This window comes from Cervus canadensis, chromosome 12 (genome assembly GCF_019320065.1).
Source record: "Cervus canadensis isolate Bull #8, Minnesota chromosome 12, ASM1932006v1, whole genome shotgun sequence".
NCBI classification, from domain to species: Eukaryota; Metazoa; Chordata; class Mammalia; order Artiodactyla; family Cervidae; genus Cervus; species Cervus canadensis.
In genome coordinates this window covers 60,656,910-60,675,354 of record NC_057397.1, presented here as the reverse complement: position 1 = coordinate 60,675,354, position 18,445 = coordinate 60,656,910, and the positions used below count along the sequence as shown (strand labels likewise).

The 18,445-nt window shown below is 36.8% G+C and overlaps 1 protein-coding gene across 8 annotated transcripts in view; it reads right to left on the bottom strand.

Moving 5' to 3' along the window:
- Nucleotides 1-1,099: 1,099 nt before the first annotated feature.
- RNF19A (ring finger protein 19A, RBR E3 ubiquitin protein ligase) overlaps nt 1,100-18,445 on the bottom strand; it is a 54,709-nt gene continuing 37,363 nt past the window's right edge. For 7 of the 8 annotated variants that reach the window (XM_043483237.1, XM_043483238.1, XM_043483242.1 and 4 more), the window contains 8 exons: nt 17,399-17,607; nt 15,583-15,727; nt 14,624-14,786; nt 11,535-11,649; nt 10,893-11,054; nt 5,501-5,714; nt 3,945-4,088; nt 1,100-3,293 (listed from right to left, as the gene is read on the bottom strand). In XM_043483237.1, coding sequence (XP_043339172.1) covers nt 2,603-3,293; nt 3,945-4,088; nt 5,501-5,714; nt 10,893-11,054; nt 11,535-11,649; nt 14,624-14,786; nt 15,583-15,727; nt 17,399-17,607 — 1,843 coding nt within the window. In that variant the 3' untranslated portion in view covers nt 1,100-2,602. Of the gene's footprint in view, nt 3,294-3,944; nt 4,089-5,500; nt 5,715-10,892; nt 11,055-11,534; nt 11,650-14,623; nt 14,787-15,582; nt 15,728-17,398; nt 17,608-18,039; nt 18,058-18,445 lie in introns of those variants that run through there. The other variant, XM_043483245.1, reaches the window with a different exon arrangement.

Sequence of the window (18,445 nt, the reverse complement as noted above, 5' to 3'; positions counted from 1 at the left end):
AAAATTTGCACATGTAAGAGAATTCAGGTAAACTGGTAGCACACACAGTGACCAGTATATATGATCATAATCAGCATATTCTCTATGATGTGATTTTCCCCACAGGCCTTAGAGAAGCGAAGTATAAATTTAGGGTCTTTAAAAGATTCTGATGAATTAAGTGAAAAAGTGAAAGTGTTAGCACTCAGTCGTGTCTGACTCTTTATGACCCCACTGACTGTAGCCCACCAGGGTCCTCTGTCCATGGAATTCTCCAGGCAAGAATACTGGAGGTGATGAGTTGAGGCAGGTCTTAATTCTGGAGTATTCTCTCATGCTATGGTAGCCCAAGGTTGAGCTCCAGGGGAATCTCATTTGGTCCTTAACTGACCCAAGCTTGAAGGAACTTCTGAAGTCAACTGAAAAGTTTAGACCATTTTTAAAGTGAGGCTGAGGTGGTACTGGCTGGGTACAACCAGGAGAGGGGATGGGGCGAGCTGCATGCACAGGCCTCCTGACGCAGCACTGCTTTTGCTGTATTCCTCCTAAGATCATTTAGCTTTCCATTTAATCTTTAGTCTTTCATGAAATGTCAAGAAGGGTGTCAACATATTCATACATATTACTTGCGTGACGTATTAACTATGTAGCAGGAAAACAGAAAAACCATCTATGTATTTTATAGAGGTTGTAAGAATACAAAGTGTTTCACTACAATTATTGGCTTGAATTTAACTGTAGTTTCATAACCTAATGTCGCCAGGGTAGGATCTCTTCAAAGTTAAGATCTTTTTACTTTTAAGATGAGGATTTATAAAGCTTCTCTCTTCATAATTTAGTAACAGACCTATTTACTTTCCAACCAATCTACTTAAAAAAAAAAAAAAGAAATTCTGTGTATGAAGAAAGCAGCTTCTTTCTGAAAGAAGGCAGGTCTTTGACATGAAGAAAGGATACTTTCAAACACTGTTTGTTGAGAACTTCAGCAGATGCCGCCCTCTGGGCTGAGACTAGAATGCAGAATCCCCTCAGTGGCTTGCAATGTTTATGAATTTTCCACACGACAAATGAATGTTACTGTTCTTATAAAAACGCCTGTGCACAAACCATACAGCAGCGATACATTAGTATTTACATTTATTTCATGTATGCAGTTTACACACTCACTACTGAACAAAGTTGGAATGCAGACAAATATACACATACCATAATAAGCATTATCAAATAAAATAACTGGCACTAGTGTTATAAGCATATTAATGGGCCTGGTGAGAAAAGTGATGAAAGAAGACTGCAGCCCATGGCATTTTTCCTCTTATCAAAAGAAAACGCTTAGTAGCACCATAATGGTAATACTTAATAGAAACATATAAGATGGAATATTTTAACTGCTAATCACTGAGGTGAGCCTGTTTTATTTAAGTGAATTATACTGGAAGTTAACAGTATAGGCAATATTTTGGCCAACTTTTGTTTATGTCAGTTAAACATCTTCCATAAACAAAAGCAAAGGAAAATAAAGCCAGCCATACACGGACCCCTCCTTAGTACTTGGTACAAACTCTGCGCCATGCTTTGATTTCATGATTGGAGAAGATATGTGCTATAAAAACTGAGGTTATTATGTAAAGTTATTCACTAAAGCCTGAGTGTGTCTTTGGTAGGCTAATACTTTTTCAGCATTGTTACTATAATTATATTGATGTTTCTCTATCCTGTATTTTTCTACATAATCCAAGGTGACTAAGGAGGACTTTATGGAAAACAATACAGCAAAACTCTCAAACAAGTAGGCCCTTAAAATCCAGTCTATTCCCAAGGCACCAGGGATCAACAGGGTGCAAAGTTCCCCTTTGGGAAAGGTGACTCTTTGTAATACTTATAAACTAATGAAATTTTATTTTGCAGCTTTGTATATCTTATTTGGTGCTGTCAGTATACTTAATTACCTACTTTTACACTTGTCTCCTAAGATGGCAACAATATACAAGCTAAATAGAGTACCAGGTATTCCTATTTCAAAGTTGTGCAAACTGCCACAATCTTGCTCAAGGTGTCTAAGTACCCACATGGTAGCAAATGGGCTGCGTGAGCTGTATATATCCACACTGCATGTGAAGAAGAAATGAAATTTATGCCGTTATGAACAGAAATGTTACAAAGAATATCATATACTGAGAATAACCTGCAAGGTTCTTTAAACAGTATCCCTTAGTGGTTTCAATAAAATGTCACTAACCACTTATCCCTAAGCCTCAAGTTCTCTTCCTAAGAATGCTGTAGACCTGCATTAGTACTTTATATTGATTATAAATTAAGCCAAATTTCTATCTAAATACACAAGTATGTGCTTCAAGCACTGATTTCTGGCAAACACACAAAACATAATTCTCTTAAGAATTATTGTCCTTACGATAATGCACTTTTAAAGCTTTCATTTCATAGTTTGGTAATTAAGATCCACATGAAACACAATGCTTTGCTGAACATAGAAAACGTATCTGCATTATGATTATGTAACCCGGCCTTTGCTGGCAACTTGAAAATTAAAACAGCCATCTGTAGTTCAACCAGCTCCAAACAAGGTTTTTCAAGTGGTAATTATTTTGCAGCATTTATAGGTCTATATATCAGTCTGAATTGCAACTTTTAATTCCATTGTCTGATGTGAGTGGTTGTTATTTGTTTCTTTTAGCGCACTGCCAAAATATAAATCAACACTGGGTTTTATTCCACTGTTACCATGTTCTTCTGCAATATGATTCAACTGTGGAACTTCTGAACATGAAGCAGTTTGGGTAAGCACAGAAATGCTACACTGATGGGGGGAATTTTCCAGTCGGTCATTTTCTACCTCAGGAAGAATATTAACAGTAGCAAAGCGGGCATGATAATCAGTGGAACCATGACTACAAGAAGTTTTCATGCTTTCTAGGTCAGAACAACTAAATTCAGAAAAGTGACTAGAGTGGGAATCAGCTACGGACGGCATACTGTCACTGAGGGATGGAGCCTCAAATTCACTTGAGTTCGTGCTTTGTTGTTCTAACAATTGTGCATCCATGTCCTCTCGGGTCTCGTTTATCTTCATGTTACTCTTTTTCCTCAATTTACCACTTTTTGATTTCTTTCCTGCTGTTGCTTCTTTGGACCACTTGGTGGCACTGGATTTACCTTCAGGCAAGCCACCAGACGAACCCCCAGGGTGGCTTCGGGAGGCACTGCCATCCTCCACACTGCTGCTTCCACTGTTGTGCCTGAACTTGGATGGCTTTGATTCAATATCTACTTGAACCTCCATACTGTTGCCTTCTCTGGAACATAAGTGAAACAAATATAAATTTCTGACTTCATCTTTTTTTTTTTTATTAAATGCAAATGCATCAAAGGGGGAGGGTTTCTGGGTGAAAATATCAAAGACTGTATAAAAGCATCGGAACAAATTAATGCAGGATGCATTCTACTAATGGAAAAAAACTCCTTGAAATAAGAGAACTGTCTTTATAACAATGCTTCAATTAAGGGGAAAAAAAAGCAACTACGCTCACTTCTTACACTGTTCCAGGTACTATGCTACCTTCTCCATTTTTTTTTCCAGAACAGTTGTATTGAGAGAGAATTTGCATATCATAAATTCACCTGTTTAAAGTACACAATTCAGTGGTTTGTAGTATATTCACAGCTGTCCAACCATCACCACGATCGAACTCCAGAACATTTTCACTGTCCGCCAAAGAAGCCCTGTACATTAGCAGCCAGTCCCATCCTCCCCCTCCCCCAACCCTGAGCAACCGCTAGTCTACCTTCTGCCTCAACGGATCTGCCTGTTCTGGACATCTCTCACCACTTTCATTTTTCAGAGAACCTAACAGCAGAGATAACTATTATTTACCATAATTCTGCTTAATGATAGAATACAAATTAATCTAAAACTACTTTTGACTTTACAACAACTTTTTCCTTACTTGTCCAATGGGATGTAGGAATTCAGAATGGATCCTGCCATTGCCTTGGTGCTGGCATTATCACTAACTGTCCCCAAGCTGACTGTGCCGGACTCTCCACTTAGACTGTACCGTTCTTTCTGTACATCTGCTTGTACTTCCAACCTTAAAGAGAGGGGTATCAGAAAAAGACCAAATTTACACATAATATCAGCACTACTATGGGAAAGCTTATCTTCAAATAATTCAGTAACAAGAAGCTAATTTTAGAGACAACTATAAGCATTTTTTCAGTTTCCTTTTATTTGATTATTCAAATTCCATTGTAGCACACTGAATAGTACCAGTCATCTGAATAAAATGGGAAAATTAGCTGTCTGCCAAGTAAGGTAGTAACAGAGTAATACAAATAGAATATAAAGGATTTTAACTTAAACACGCTCCATTATTCTCACTTAGGGTGTGGCACTCTGCTTTCCCTGCTGCTGCTGCTGCTAAGTCGCTTCAGTTGTGTCCAACTCTGTGCGACCCCATAGATGGCAGCCCACCAGGCTCCCCCGTCGCTGGGATTCTCCAGGCAAGAACACTGGAGTGGGTTGCCATTGCCTTCTCCAATGCATGAAAGTGCAAAGTGAAAGTGAAGTTGCTCAGTCGTGTCCAACCCTTAGCGACCCCATGGACTGCAGCCCACCAGGCTCCTCCATCCATGGGATTTTCCAGGCATGAGTACTGGAGTGGGGTGCCATTGCCTTCTCCTCTGCTTCCCCTATTTCAGTGCAAAACACCAAACCTGAGTACATTAAAAACCATTCTAAGATCAATGAATCAAAAAATTCTGGGCATCTGTATACTAAAAGTGGTTCTAAATTTAACACCTGACTCTCAAAAAAAAAATAATAATATATACCACTATAACTTAAGAGTTTGTGTTTAAAAGCACATTACCTAAAAATAAGATAACTAGAACAGATTCATCTTTTAATTCATGTATTTTCCCCTACATTAAAAAAACCCCTAAAGCTAATAAACAAAAGTGAATTAAAGAGGAAACAAGAGACTAAAATGCTTAACTTATCCTACTTATCTATATGGCTTTTGGTAAAAGACTTTGTGAGAATTAAATAACCATTAATACAGAACAGGGCCTAGGCAGACTCTCTGGCCTCAGCACACGCACTCCTGACATCCTGACACCCCCTGTCCCCTCAGGCTTCAGCCAGCGTCTCGTTTGCGAACATCCAGCCGTGGCTGGCTACCTCCCGATAGATCTAAGTACAGGCTTAATCGCTGCCTTTATGTGTTCACCAGAGAAGCTTGAGCACTGACCCATAAAATCTGACAAGTGCAGTGAACAGAAAAATGGCACAATGTTATCCCTGAAGTTTGGTTTTTACCTCATCAGATCTCCTGATTCACTGTTTGCCACGAAATTACATTTTCTGAAACCTTAAAACTTACTTGAAACCTTACTGTTTTCAACCCTGACACAGCAGGATTATATGTAATCGTGCTTTGTGTTCAAAATCCTCATCTAATTAGTTCGTTGAAGCAAACAGAATGACGCGGAGCTCTCTGACCTGTTGAAACAGTTCACCATGGCACTCCCCGACAGGCTCCCGGTGATACTGGCCCCGGCGAGCGCCGTGGTGCTGGCCGTCTCACTCAGGTTGTCGCGGATGGCCCCTATGCGGTCCATGTGGCTCCCGCTGGCGCTCAAGCTGCCAGTCAGACCACCAACGCTGCCCTCCCCTATGCTGGGGTTGTGTCTTGCTTCTGCTACCGAAGTTGTATCTAAATGCAAATATTTCAAAGAAATTAGTGTGATTATTAATTTCCCTCTCCTTAGAGTCTGCCGTGATTTTCAGATAGGATCCATTTTCATATAAAGTGTAAAACACACACAGGAATAGAAAAGATGTCTGGAGTCAGGGCCATATAACTATGGGATAAGAGTAAAGGGAAATACCTCACAGAGCGAAGCTGGATTAAGGACTGGGCCTCAGTTTTAAATGGTCACCACAGGCATCTCTTGGAGGAACTGTGGGTTTGGTTCCAGACCATTGTAATAAAACAAAAATATCACAATAAAGTGAATCATGAAGTTTTGGTCCTCCTAATGCATATAAAAGTTATGTTCATACTATACTATAGCAAAGTGTGCAATAGCATTATGTCTGAAAATTGTATATACCATTGATTTAAAAAATTCTTTATGGCTAAAAAATGCTAACCATCATCTGACAAGTCAGGGTTGCAACAAACTTTCTTCAATTTGTAAAAATAAGTAATGAGCTACAAAGTGCAATAAAATGAAGTACGCCTGCACTTTAGAAGAAAATCTAGAAGATTTAAGAATTCTATAAAGAACCTAATTGTTGAAAAATTTAGCTGACTTTGGAGGAAAATTATGTGATGGTTTTCAGTAAGCATGTCTCAAGGTCAGTAAGAATGGGTCAAAAGTTGACTTCTGAATATATTCCATAGTTCTGACTGTCTATAAGTTATTATGAGGTCTGATACCATTACAGTCCAATCTTCCAGTACTTTTTCACATGCTTTATACTGGAGAATTTACTTATTTGCTCTAATATTTGAGCTCCTATTATATAACACAACTCTAAGTGCTGGGACACAGTGACTCAAGGAGACAAACATCTTGCCCTCAAAAGGCTTATGCTCCAATCGGGGAGAGCGATAAATATAATTATATGGTGATAAATGCTATGAGAAAAAATAAATCAGAATAAAGTGGAGTAAAAGGCAGAGAGAGTGATGAGGAGTGCACGTGTCTGTGTGTGAGAGCCCGCATGCCTGTTTGTTGTTTTGTATAGTGTAATGAGAGAGGCCCTCTCTGAAAAGGAAGTGAAGGAGTGAGCCATGAAATTATCTGGGGGAAGAGTAATCCAGGCAGAGGAAACTTCAGGTTTAAAAGCCTAGAGGTGGAAGTATTTGGCACCTCAGCATCAAGGGCAGGAGGTATAAAATAGAGTGACAAGGGGAGAGTTCAAAGCTGCACCTCAGGACAGACCATGGGTGGACTTACAGGCCATAGTAGGGGCTGTGGGTTCCATTCCCTCACCCCTGGTACCGTCAGAAGCACTGAGAGAATTCTGAACGTTAAGTCAGGTCTAACTAAGGGATCACGTAAGAGGCTACTACTGTAACGAAGGCAAGAGAGTAGTTTGTACTAGTGGAATAGAGATCGTGAGAAATGGTTGAATTATGGCTAAACATTGAAGGAACCAGCAGAATCTGCTGATGGATCAGACGTAGGGTAAAAAGGGAAACGGGACCGTAATCTTAAGTAAAGGTTTTAGCACAGCAATAGCAAGAATAAAGAGACTACTTAATGAGGTAAGGATGACTGAGAGGCCAACACGTTTGAGAATGAAGAGTCTGGTTATAGAGAAGTCAAGCTTGCAATTCTTGTTAAGACATTCAAGTGCAGATTAAAGAGAAGAGTTACATGTACAAACCGAAGTTCAGAGGACAGTTCTAGCCTAGATATAAATTTAAGAGTCATCTGTCTACATATATTATTTAATAGAGATTACCTAGGGAGTGTGTATAGATAAAGAAATCTGAGAATGAGCCCTGGGAAACTCCAAAATTCAGAGGTTAGGAGAAGAAAATGAATCAGCAAACAAGACTGAGAAGAAGTCGCCGCAAGATATGAGAAAACAAGTAGAGAAAATGTTTTAAGAAGGAGGGCATGCTCTACCATGTCAAGTATACTGTCATAGTAAGATGAAAATCAAGAATTGACCACTGTATTTGCTACATGGAGGTGCCTGGTGACTCTGCCTTGGTGGAGTGGTAGAGATGAAATTTTGGACTGGTAGGGACCAAAATCTAATTGGAGTGAGTCCAAGAGAAAATGGGAGGTAGGAAATAGAACATTATCTTTGCACACATGCCTGATTACAGATAAACCTCAGCTTACTGCATTTCAAAGATATTTATTTCAAAGATTATACATTTATACTTACAAGTAAAATAAAGTGAAGTCGCTCAGTCATGTCAGACTCTTTGTGACCCCATGGACTGTAGCCTTCCAGGTTCCTCCGTCCATGGGATTTTCCAGGCAAAAATACTGGAGTGGGTTGCCATTTCCTTCTCCAGGGGATCTTCCCAACCCAGGGATCGAACCCTGGTCTCCCACATTGTAGGCAGACACTTTACCACCTGAGCCACCAGGGAAGTCAGAAAGTAAAAGGTTTGTGGCAACTCTGCTGTGAGCAAGTCTATCAGCGCCATTTTCCCAACACCATTTGCTCACCTGGTGTCTCTGTGTCACATTTCAGACTTTTTCATTATTATTGTATTTGTTATGGTGATTAGTGATCAATGATCTCTGATGTTACTACTGTCATTGTTCTGGGGTGCCATGAACTGTGCCCATATGTGACATATATATACTAACAACTGATAAATGTGTGTGTGTTCTGACAGCTCCACTGATGATGGGCTGTTCCCTCTTCTCTCTCCCTTCTCCTTGGCCTCCCTATTCCCTAAGACACAACAATATTGAAATTAGGCCAATTAAAAACCCTAAATGGCCCCTAAGTTTTTAAGTGAAAAGAACTGCACATCTCTTACTTTAAATCAAAAGCTAGAAGTGATTAAACTTAGTGAGGAACATTCTTCGAATGTCAGAGCAGGCTGAAAGGCTAGGCCTCTTGTAGCTAAGCTGTGAACACAAAGGAAAAAGTCTTGAAGGAAATTAAAAGTCCTACTCCAGTGAACACATGAATGATAAGAAAGCAACACAGCCTTATTGCCGACATGGAGGAAGTTGTAGTATTTGGACAGAAGATCAAGCCAGCCACCACATTCCCTTAAGCCAAAGCCTAATCCACAACAAGGTCCTGCCTTTAATTCTACAAAGACAGAGAGGTGAGGAAGCTGCAGAAGAACAGTTTGAAGCTAGCAGTGTTGGTTCATGAGGTTTAAGGAAAGAAGCTGTCTCTGTAACATAAAAGTGCAAGGTGAAGCAGAAAGTTCTGATGTAGAAGCTGCAACAAGTTATCCAGAAGATTTAGCTAAGATACTTAAGGAGGATGGCTATACTAAATAATAGATTTTTAATATAGAGGAAACACCTCCTATTGCAAGAAGATGCAATCTAGGACTCTTATAGCTAGAAAGAAGTCAATGCCTGGCTTCAACGCTTCACAGGACAGGCTGACTCTCTTATTAGGGGCTAATGCAGCTGGTGACTTGAAGCTGAAACTAGTCATTGCTCATCTACCATTCCAAAAATCCTAGGACCCTTAGGAATTAGGCTAAATCTACTCTGCTTGTGCTTTATAAATGGAACAACAAAGCCTGAATGACAGCACATCTATTTACAACATAAGTTACTAAATATTTTAAGCCCACTATTGAGTCCTACTGCTCAGAAAAAAAAGGATTGTTTTCAAAATATTACTAGTTCACTGGCAATGCATCTGGTGACCCAAAGCTCTGACGGAGATGTATGACAAGATCAATGTTTTCATGCCTGCCAACTCAACATCCATTCTGCAGCTCATGCATCAAGGGTTCATTTCAACTTTTAACACTATGATTTAAGAAATACATTCTCTAAGGCTAAACATGCCATTCATCAGAAACAACGATTCCTCTGATGAATCTGAACAAAGTAAACTGAAAACCTTCTGGAAGGGATTCACTATTCTAGATGCCATTAAGAACTTTCACAATTCATGGCAAGTGGTCAAAATATCAACATTAAGTGGAGTTGTAAAGAAATAACAAAAAGTTGATTCCAACCCTCATGGATGACTCTGAGGGGTTAGACTTCAGTGGAGAAAGTAATTGCAGATGTGGTGGAAATTGCAGGAGAACTAGAAGTGGGGCCTGAAGATGACTGAATTGCTGCAAATCTCATGATAAAACTTTCACAAATAAGTAGTTGCTTCCTATGGATAAGCAAAGAAAGTGGTGTAGAAAGCAATGGATGTAGAATATTACATAAACTTAGCTGATGAAGCAGTGGCAGGATTTCAGACGACTGACTCCAATTCTGAAAGAAGTTTTACCGGGGGTAAAATGCTGTCAGACTGTACTGCATGGGAAATCATTTGGGAAGGGAAGAAGAGTCAATTGCTACAAAGTTTACTGTTGTCTTATTTTAAGAAATTGCCTCAACTACCCCAAACTTCAGCAACCACCACCCTGATTAGTCAGCAACTATCAACATCAAAGCAGGACCCTCCACAGGCAAAATTGCTGAGGGCTCACATGATGATTAAAATTTTTTTTAGCAATAAATTATATTTAAATTAAGATATATACACTTATTTTTAGACATAATGCTACTGCACATTTAACAGACTATAGTATAGTATAAATGTAACTTCTATATGCAGTGGAAAACCCCAGAATTCATGTCTTGCTTTACTGTGATGTTTGCTTTATTGCAGTGGTCTGGATGAGAACGTATAACACCTCCAAGGTATGCCGGTACTTCCATGGAACAACTTCTTTAATGAGAACTGTTGGAATTTAAGAAAAACTTGCACACTTTAAAAAGTGGTACTTTAAAAGACTACTACTGGTAGTCTATGATGGCCTTTATATGATCCATTTTTTAAAAATAATGCCTGATTCTTTGAATAACATTAGGTTGAAGGCATTTTCTACTCATTGGGTATCTGCATTTCTTCTTTTATAAACTGCAGTTCTCTTCTATCCTTTTATTATTGATTTGTAATGCTTTACACAAAGTTAAAAGATTAAAAGTCTAGACTTTCTAAGATACTAGATTTCTGTTGGAGGTTACAGGTACCCAGAACCATTGCACCCTCTTTCATCCATTCATCTGTCCTCAGCAGCTCTTCTCTGATATACTTCTGGGTGAAAACTATTAGGACTAGTAAGAGAGCAAAGCATGTTACCTACAGCCTCCCACTTACACTATTACCACTAGTAAGTACATTTTCTTCCTTTGCTGAAAGGACTTACCTACAGCTGTATTTGTTCCACCAACATTTATATCATTTTCATCATCAAACTCAATCCTGACTCCTTTTCCATTGCCTGCTGAGACTCCACAACCTCCGCTTCGACAGAGAGAAATTGGAACAACACCATAGACATAAGCTAACATAATAGGAACACCAATACCTAAAGAGGAATTAAATTAGTCATTACAATCCAAAAAATAAATCACAGAAACACACATTTTAGAAGGTTTTTTCAAGAGAAACTGTACAGGAGAAAAGTGTTAGGGTTCTGTAACTCCTGACCAAAGCGGATTTACCCAACTATTAAAGGATGCAAGCAGATTCAAAGCTTCTAGCCTATCAGGTGACACATATGAGGTTATATATATAATCTTTCATGTGCCAGGGCTCTAAACTTTCTCTTGGTGGGGAACCATTAGTAATTTACCAACTATCCCCCAAAGGCGAGCCTCTTAAGTTTATATTACTTTTAACCAATTTAATTACTAAATGAGAGGCTTTCTATAGGCTCAGTTTACTGTCTCTAAATAAAAGTAACTCTCTTACCTTTAACAATAAGATGCTCTGGTTTTCAAAATTCTTCCACAAAACTTTAATTCTACAAAATGTGAGGTAATAGCTATTTTTAAGTATTTCTTACCTACAGTTACTGCAGCTACAACGGGAGACACGATTACGGACAATGTTACACCCCCTGCTATGGCCAAATTCCGTTTGTGCTTTGAAACATCCTTGCCTTCATATCGATTGTGAATCTTGAATTAAAAATAAAAATGGGGATGATGGATTAAAGAAAAAGCATATTACATATTTAATTTAAATGAAATAGACCTACATTTGCTGCAAGTGTAAAGTGATTTATTTACCTTATAACTTCATAGTCAAGTGTCCAAATTCAAGGTAAATATATTATTGTTCTTAAATCATACTCTTATAATTTGCTCTTTATTAACAATTTGTTTACATAAAACAGTGATTTAATATATTTTACTTTGTGTTTATTTTTAAACAGTCTTGAATAAAAGTAGTCCTTATAATCTTATTCAGGAACAGGATAAATCATGTTTTGAACAAAGATAACATTAAGAACATTATTTTCAACACAGTTAGGAGCTGGATATTTGACCAATAGGATTTCTAACAAATGTATCATTCCACAGCCTTCTAAATAAGCATCCCTAAGTAAAAACTGGTTCCTGGAAGAGGTGTACACAGTTTTTGGAAAAAAGAAAAAAACCTGACCTTAAAAAGCAGTACTAATAAGTTAACATCACTAAAAAGAATGAATTTTTTCTCAGATCCCTTTTTATGAAGAAAAATATTATCAAATGACTCAGGATCCTGGACTCTTATTTATAGCTCAAAATAAAGGGTACAGAGAGACAAAAAGAACAAATAATCCTGCCAGAGGACAGCAGTCCGATCTACTTGGCATCTCTACAGAGTATAGGTGTTCCTAATAAACAGAACTTAATATCACCATGGAAGTTGATTGTGAGATATATGAACTTCAGGAAATAGCTCAGTATCTCTGTTCTCATGGTTTCCAAGGGCTAACTAAAACTAATAAAGTACATTCCCCTCTGTTTCAAGACAGATTCAAAACAGCCTCAAAAGTGTACAGGCAGTCTCTAAAGTAAAATACCTGACTTAAAAACAGTATTACAGATGAAGCAAAATAACATAATCTATCATTATCATGTGGTTATTCTGAAGGCTGTAAAGTACAATGAATCTTGTGGGATGTTTTAAACAGTGAGAAGGCTGGGGTGGGGAGACAGGCAAAGTATGCATGGACAAGGAACATTTCTATGTTCTAGTCAGAATCCCGTTTTCCAGAATGAACTGTATGTCTCGAGGAGTGGGCCTCCACACTTCCTGAACAGTCCGTACAGGCAGAGATGGCAAAGTTTCCCATGGCACCTTTCATTTTTCTTCAGTATTCCTTGCGACTCTCATTCCCAGAAAACTTAGCACCGAAGCAGAAAAAAGCCAAAGCTAAAAACTGATGAAACAGACTTGCAAAAGCAGGCAGCAAGTATCTGAGTCTTCCAGAAAATTCTGCATCCTCAAGCACTAATGTTCAATTACAATGATCGTATCACCCTACTGACTTCTGGCTCACTTTTTTCTGTTTTACTATTTTGTGTCACATTTTCTATTTCTATTGTAAAAAAAAAAAAAAGCTCACTTTTAAGTACTTCATCAATTTAATAGGTTTTCCTGCGTTGGTTTGTATCCCTAAACACCACAGAGAACATGATTTCAATGGAAAACTAATGCATCAACTTGCAACCATTTGAGGACACATTTGAATAAAAGGAGACTTGTTACTGCACCTAAGACTGAACAATGAGGTAAATAATCTCTCCTCTATAAATTATTTGTAGGTATGTACAGTACAACAGTCTCTCTTCCCCTTCTACTTCAAAGTATCTGAATAGTTTTGTTTTTAGCAAAACCTTGCTTTGGACAACTCTATGAAAAATTAAAATCTGTTACTATGTTTGGGACTTTAACAATTAAGTTTAGTTACTTAAAATCTTGTGAAATAAACATTTGGCCCATAAACATCTCTGTCTGGCTTCAGTTTCAAGCAAATCAAAAAATAACATGTACTATTATTTCTGACTATAAAAGTAAGTATGTTGAACATTACAAAAAAAAAAATTTGGTTGTTTATGAAAGAGGATCAGCCTTGTCTTGAATTTTGTTCTAAAAGTCAGAACTAGAATCAAATGAAACAATTTAAAGGAAAATGGATTCTGACTCAATGTAAGAATTTTCAGTACAGCTCCCTGAGAGCACAATGGGCTGTCGGTGGTTGCCCCACTACTGAAGTGCCCAAATGTATCAGGGATCTCACATGAAGAATCTGGGCGTCTTGGTTTAAATCAGCTCTGCCTCTTCCTGTGTAACTTAAGATAAATTACATAATTTTTTCAAAACTTCATATTCTAACATTAATTGAGGTTAAAATAAGTCAAAGTATATAAAACATCTACCACACAGTTAAAACTCAACAAATGTTAGTTCCTTTTTTAAAAATTCCTGTACTTTGTTCTGCTTGGTGCAGGGTTGGGATTAGATAATTTCTGAAGTTACTTCTCAATTCTGAGATTCTACTAATTTAGGGAGCAGCAGACTTCTTAAGCACTTCATAAATTATCCTTTTAACCTTTCAATAAAAAATCATTTGCTTAGCTAATGAAATATAATTCATCACTCAGGACAGTGGCAAATACTGGGCATTCAGACTTTCACAAAATGATTGTAATCTGCAAAACTGCATATTTACTAATAGCAATAAAAAAAAAAACTTTGAAGTTGGAAACGACTCAGGAACTGATTATTCTTTTGCCTTGAAGGCATAAATTATTTATCTATTAACTTCATAGACCTGAGTGTACAAGGACACATGCATGAGAAAAATGTCAGATGTGTATCCTTTAATATTTTATATGTAAAGTTTATAATGCAAATGTGCTGAAGTTTTCAGATTCAGGTAGATAATTTTCAAGTAAGTCTACTTTTCATGCAGACATACAAGCTTGCCAAACACTGAAAATTATTATCGTATGAAAAAATAGTAATTATTTTATACTTAAGATGCTAAAAGTGACCTTTCAAAACAAACAAAAAACAAAACAAACACAAAGCAAAACCATCAGTCTTAAATCTAAAGATTAAAAATGAGATAATAAATTAACAAGGAGTCAAGCATTTTACCTTCCGGCCCACATACACAGGAATGCCAATGATCATGGCAGGGATAGCAATGCCAGCTATTAAGGCAATTCCTACAGGAGCACCAACAAGTGTGCCCAGCTGCCACAATATTTTCTTCTTTCGGCTCCAGGGTTTCTTCCCCCAAAAAGTACATCCTGATGGACTAAAGGAAAAAATTACAATGTAAAGTAACTGCTGCAAAACATCACAGTAACAGCTTACTACAGTACATTCAGCAATGACTATAAAAATTCTCAAATTTAGGAATGAGGGGTTTTTCCCCTTTCTTTGAATTCTGGGTTTATTAAAAGCTAAAAAATCAAGGTTAAGAACCACCATAAATTATATCAAAAGGATACTAATAGCTGGGATTCAGGTTAAACACTCATTCCTTGTCTCCTGTTAGCCTCAAAACCTTAGGTTTGTCTTTGAAGAGTATATTAATGCAAAATATGCTTATTTTATCCCTGTTTTAAGACACAAAATTATCTGACTATATCATAAATTCACTCTGTGACCTAAATGAGGAAATTTATATATGAGAAAATCAAATGGAAATATTTGTGATCTAGCATAATTAGATATTAAATGCTAACTTTCTAGTTTAACAGAAACAAAGCCAGGAATTTCCTGGAGGTCCAATGGTTAGGACTTGGTGAGTTCACAGACCCAGGTTCAGTTCCTGGTTGGGGAACTAGATTCCACAAGCTCTACAAAACAAAACACAAAGCCAAACAAAAAAAAGAAAAAAAGAAAAAATTTCCATTTCCTATTTTTGACTAGCTATTAATCTCAAATGACTGACATAGTAATTGGCTTCCTGTTAAATTTAAGCAGCTAGAATAAAATAGATCTCTTTAAGTAATACTAAGGATAATGCTTTTTCAAAAAAAAAAAGTCCTTTTGTCTTACAACATAAAATTTTATTTAGATGTAAGCAGTCCCTTCTACAAGCTTACCTTAGATAATGTAAATCTGAGATCTCTTTCATACACAACCAACAAAACTCACAACCACAGACGGCACACGTCATGTGATTGCAGCTCCCATCGTTCATCTTTATTATATAAGCAGCACATCGTGGACACGGTTTTATATCATCAGCTATTAGGAAAACAGACATGTTTAGTACATAAAACTTGTCTAAAAATAACAATTTCTAGTCTAGTAGATAATCAACTATAGCACTGCCAAAAAATCTTAACGTGTATAGTTTGTTAGCTGATAGCTTTAGCCTGCTATTTTCAGCACATAAAGCACTTTTTTTCCCCCTTTCAAGAAAAGGAACAATTTTACATTAAATTTTCAAATTGTAAACATTTTTCAAACAGCAGCAGAACAATGAGAACGAAGAATAGCAAAATAATAAAAAAAAGAAATGAGAACCAAAGGCAGCTCTAAGCAAACTGGAAACTATATAAAGTTTGTCTTTGTCCTTCCCCCACAGCTGTCTTCAATGAGCAGCACTTCAAGTTCTAGAACTTTTCTAACCATCTCCACTTAAATATAATGTAGATATTCCCCAGTCACTCAGTGGTAAAGAATCTGCCTGCAATGCAGGAGAAACAGGAAATGTGGGTTTGATCCCTCGGTTGGGAAGATCCCCTGGAGAAGGAACTGGCAACCCACTCCAGTGGAAATTTCTTGCCTAGGAAATTCCACGAACAGAGGAGCCGGGCCATGCGGTCGCAAAGAGTCAGACATGACTGAGCAACTGAGCACACACATAAGTAGCTAAAGGCTATAAACAGTAAGGCATGCCAGGATAGCTTTAGCTGATTCTACACAGTTTAGGTATATTTGGCTCTTCCCGGAATTGCTTCTCAAACAATACCTACAAATTATTATTAATACCTTTGGAGTTCTACCCTAAAAACTTCAAGAAAGGAAATAAAGTGAATCAGTGAACGAGTAAGAAAATCCATGTCCGTTATATAAAATATCAAGTGTTGAATTTAAAGTTTAATTTTAAATTCAACTTTAAATATCGAGCAAGACTTCTTTTTCTAGTAGCATAAAGTACATGACTCTTTTAATATGCTGCGGTAGGAATATAAATTATTTTCTTAATAATCTTCTGAATTTTCCAAGTTTTTTCCTTTAATAATCAATGAAAAAAGTAAATATTTTTCTAAAAATGATTGACGTTCCGATAAACAGTGAAAATTCTATGAATGTACGATGGTCAGACTTTTTCTAATTTTTGAGATTTATGATGTATGTTTGCTCATGTATAGATTTCCAGGCAACTTTAAATTTCTAGCCAAAGACATAAAGTTTTCTTAGTGTAATCCCCACCAAGGTATGATTTTGAATCCCTGATCCTGGAATTGGTAATATCGAGAAATAAAAATTGTATTTTGTAGAACATGTAAATGCAAAGGATCCAAAAAATACTATTTAAAATCTGTAACTGTGTGATATTAGTACAATAAGAAATAATCTCTAAGGAATATTAGTATTTAAAATAATTGCTAAGCTTTGCATAAAACACCTTTATTTTAAACAACAGTTTTGGACCATCTTCAGCTATCAGTTATATAAATCATCTGTGACACTTCTTTTTTTCCTTTCTATTTTTGGACAATAAAATCTTTCCAACTCAATACCACTTTCTTCTACAAAAAAAAATGAGTGCTTCTGGGACAGAAATGCTAACACGTAAAACACAATTAAAAGGAGACCAGGGACTGAATATTTATTGCATTTTTGAGTAAAATAACAGGTGTTCTATATGTGTCAAATATTTTACTAGAAGAAGTTAGATGTAAATACCTGCTGCTCCAGACTCTTGACTATAACTAATGGATGAAGAACGTATAGTTCTCAGACGTAAACTCTGAGCTCTCTCCTGTCGAGCAGCATCACAGGTCTGATTGGGGTGCCAAATCTGCTTACAGTGGTAGCAAAACTCTGTTCCACAGCCTTCTCGCCCACAAGTTAATTTTGGACAGCTAGCACATCCAAATGCTATCACAGCATACCTGTAAAGAATAAGAAAAATGATTTAAAATGTGATGTAAAATAAGAGATATTAAGTAAAAAAATTATCTAATTTAAATGCTATTCTTGAAAAAGTTTTGTATTTATGCATGAGCTAACAATCATAAGCTCATGAAACCTAAACCTATCTTCCTATCAATATAAAAATGGGGATAAATAAACAGTTCACAAAAGACATATAAACGGCTAAAAAACATTGTTAAAGTTTAATTTTCAACTTTTAACTAGGACACCAAACTATATAGCCTATTCCTAATTTTATAAAAATTCTATTAAATTAGCATTGTATGCACACAGAAAAGACTAAAAATACACCAGTTTCCCTGGTATTAGGGTTTTTTCTTCTATATATATACTTATGAGGCCAATTCATACATTTTGTGAGTATCTTGTATTTATGCATAAATTCTCACATTTTTGTTTTTAAGATGCATGGCAGTAGTCGTCTCTGGTACCAATTAATTTCTCAATTCTCGATCAGGAAATGTGTATTTTTTTTTTTTTTTTGCTGCAGATAAAAGACTGAGAACAGCAGATTGGCGACTAATATCTCTTCTCTGAGTTAAAATTTTTGGCACTTTAAGAATTTCTGGCTTAAATAAATTCTGGGCACTCTTAGATATTTATTCCAGAGAATGAAAACTTACATTTATACAAAAGCCTATACACAAATGTCTACAGCAGCTTTGTCATAGCTCCAAACTGGAAACAGCCCAGATGTCTTCAACAGATGATGGTTCAACAATCTATGACACATATATATAATGGGATAGTATTCAACAACAAAAGTGTTGATACACTTAATAACTTGGATCAATC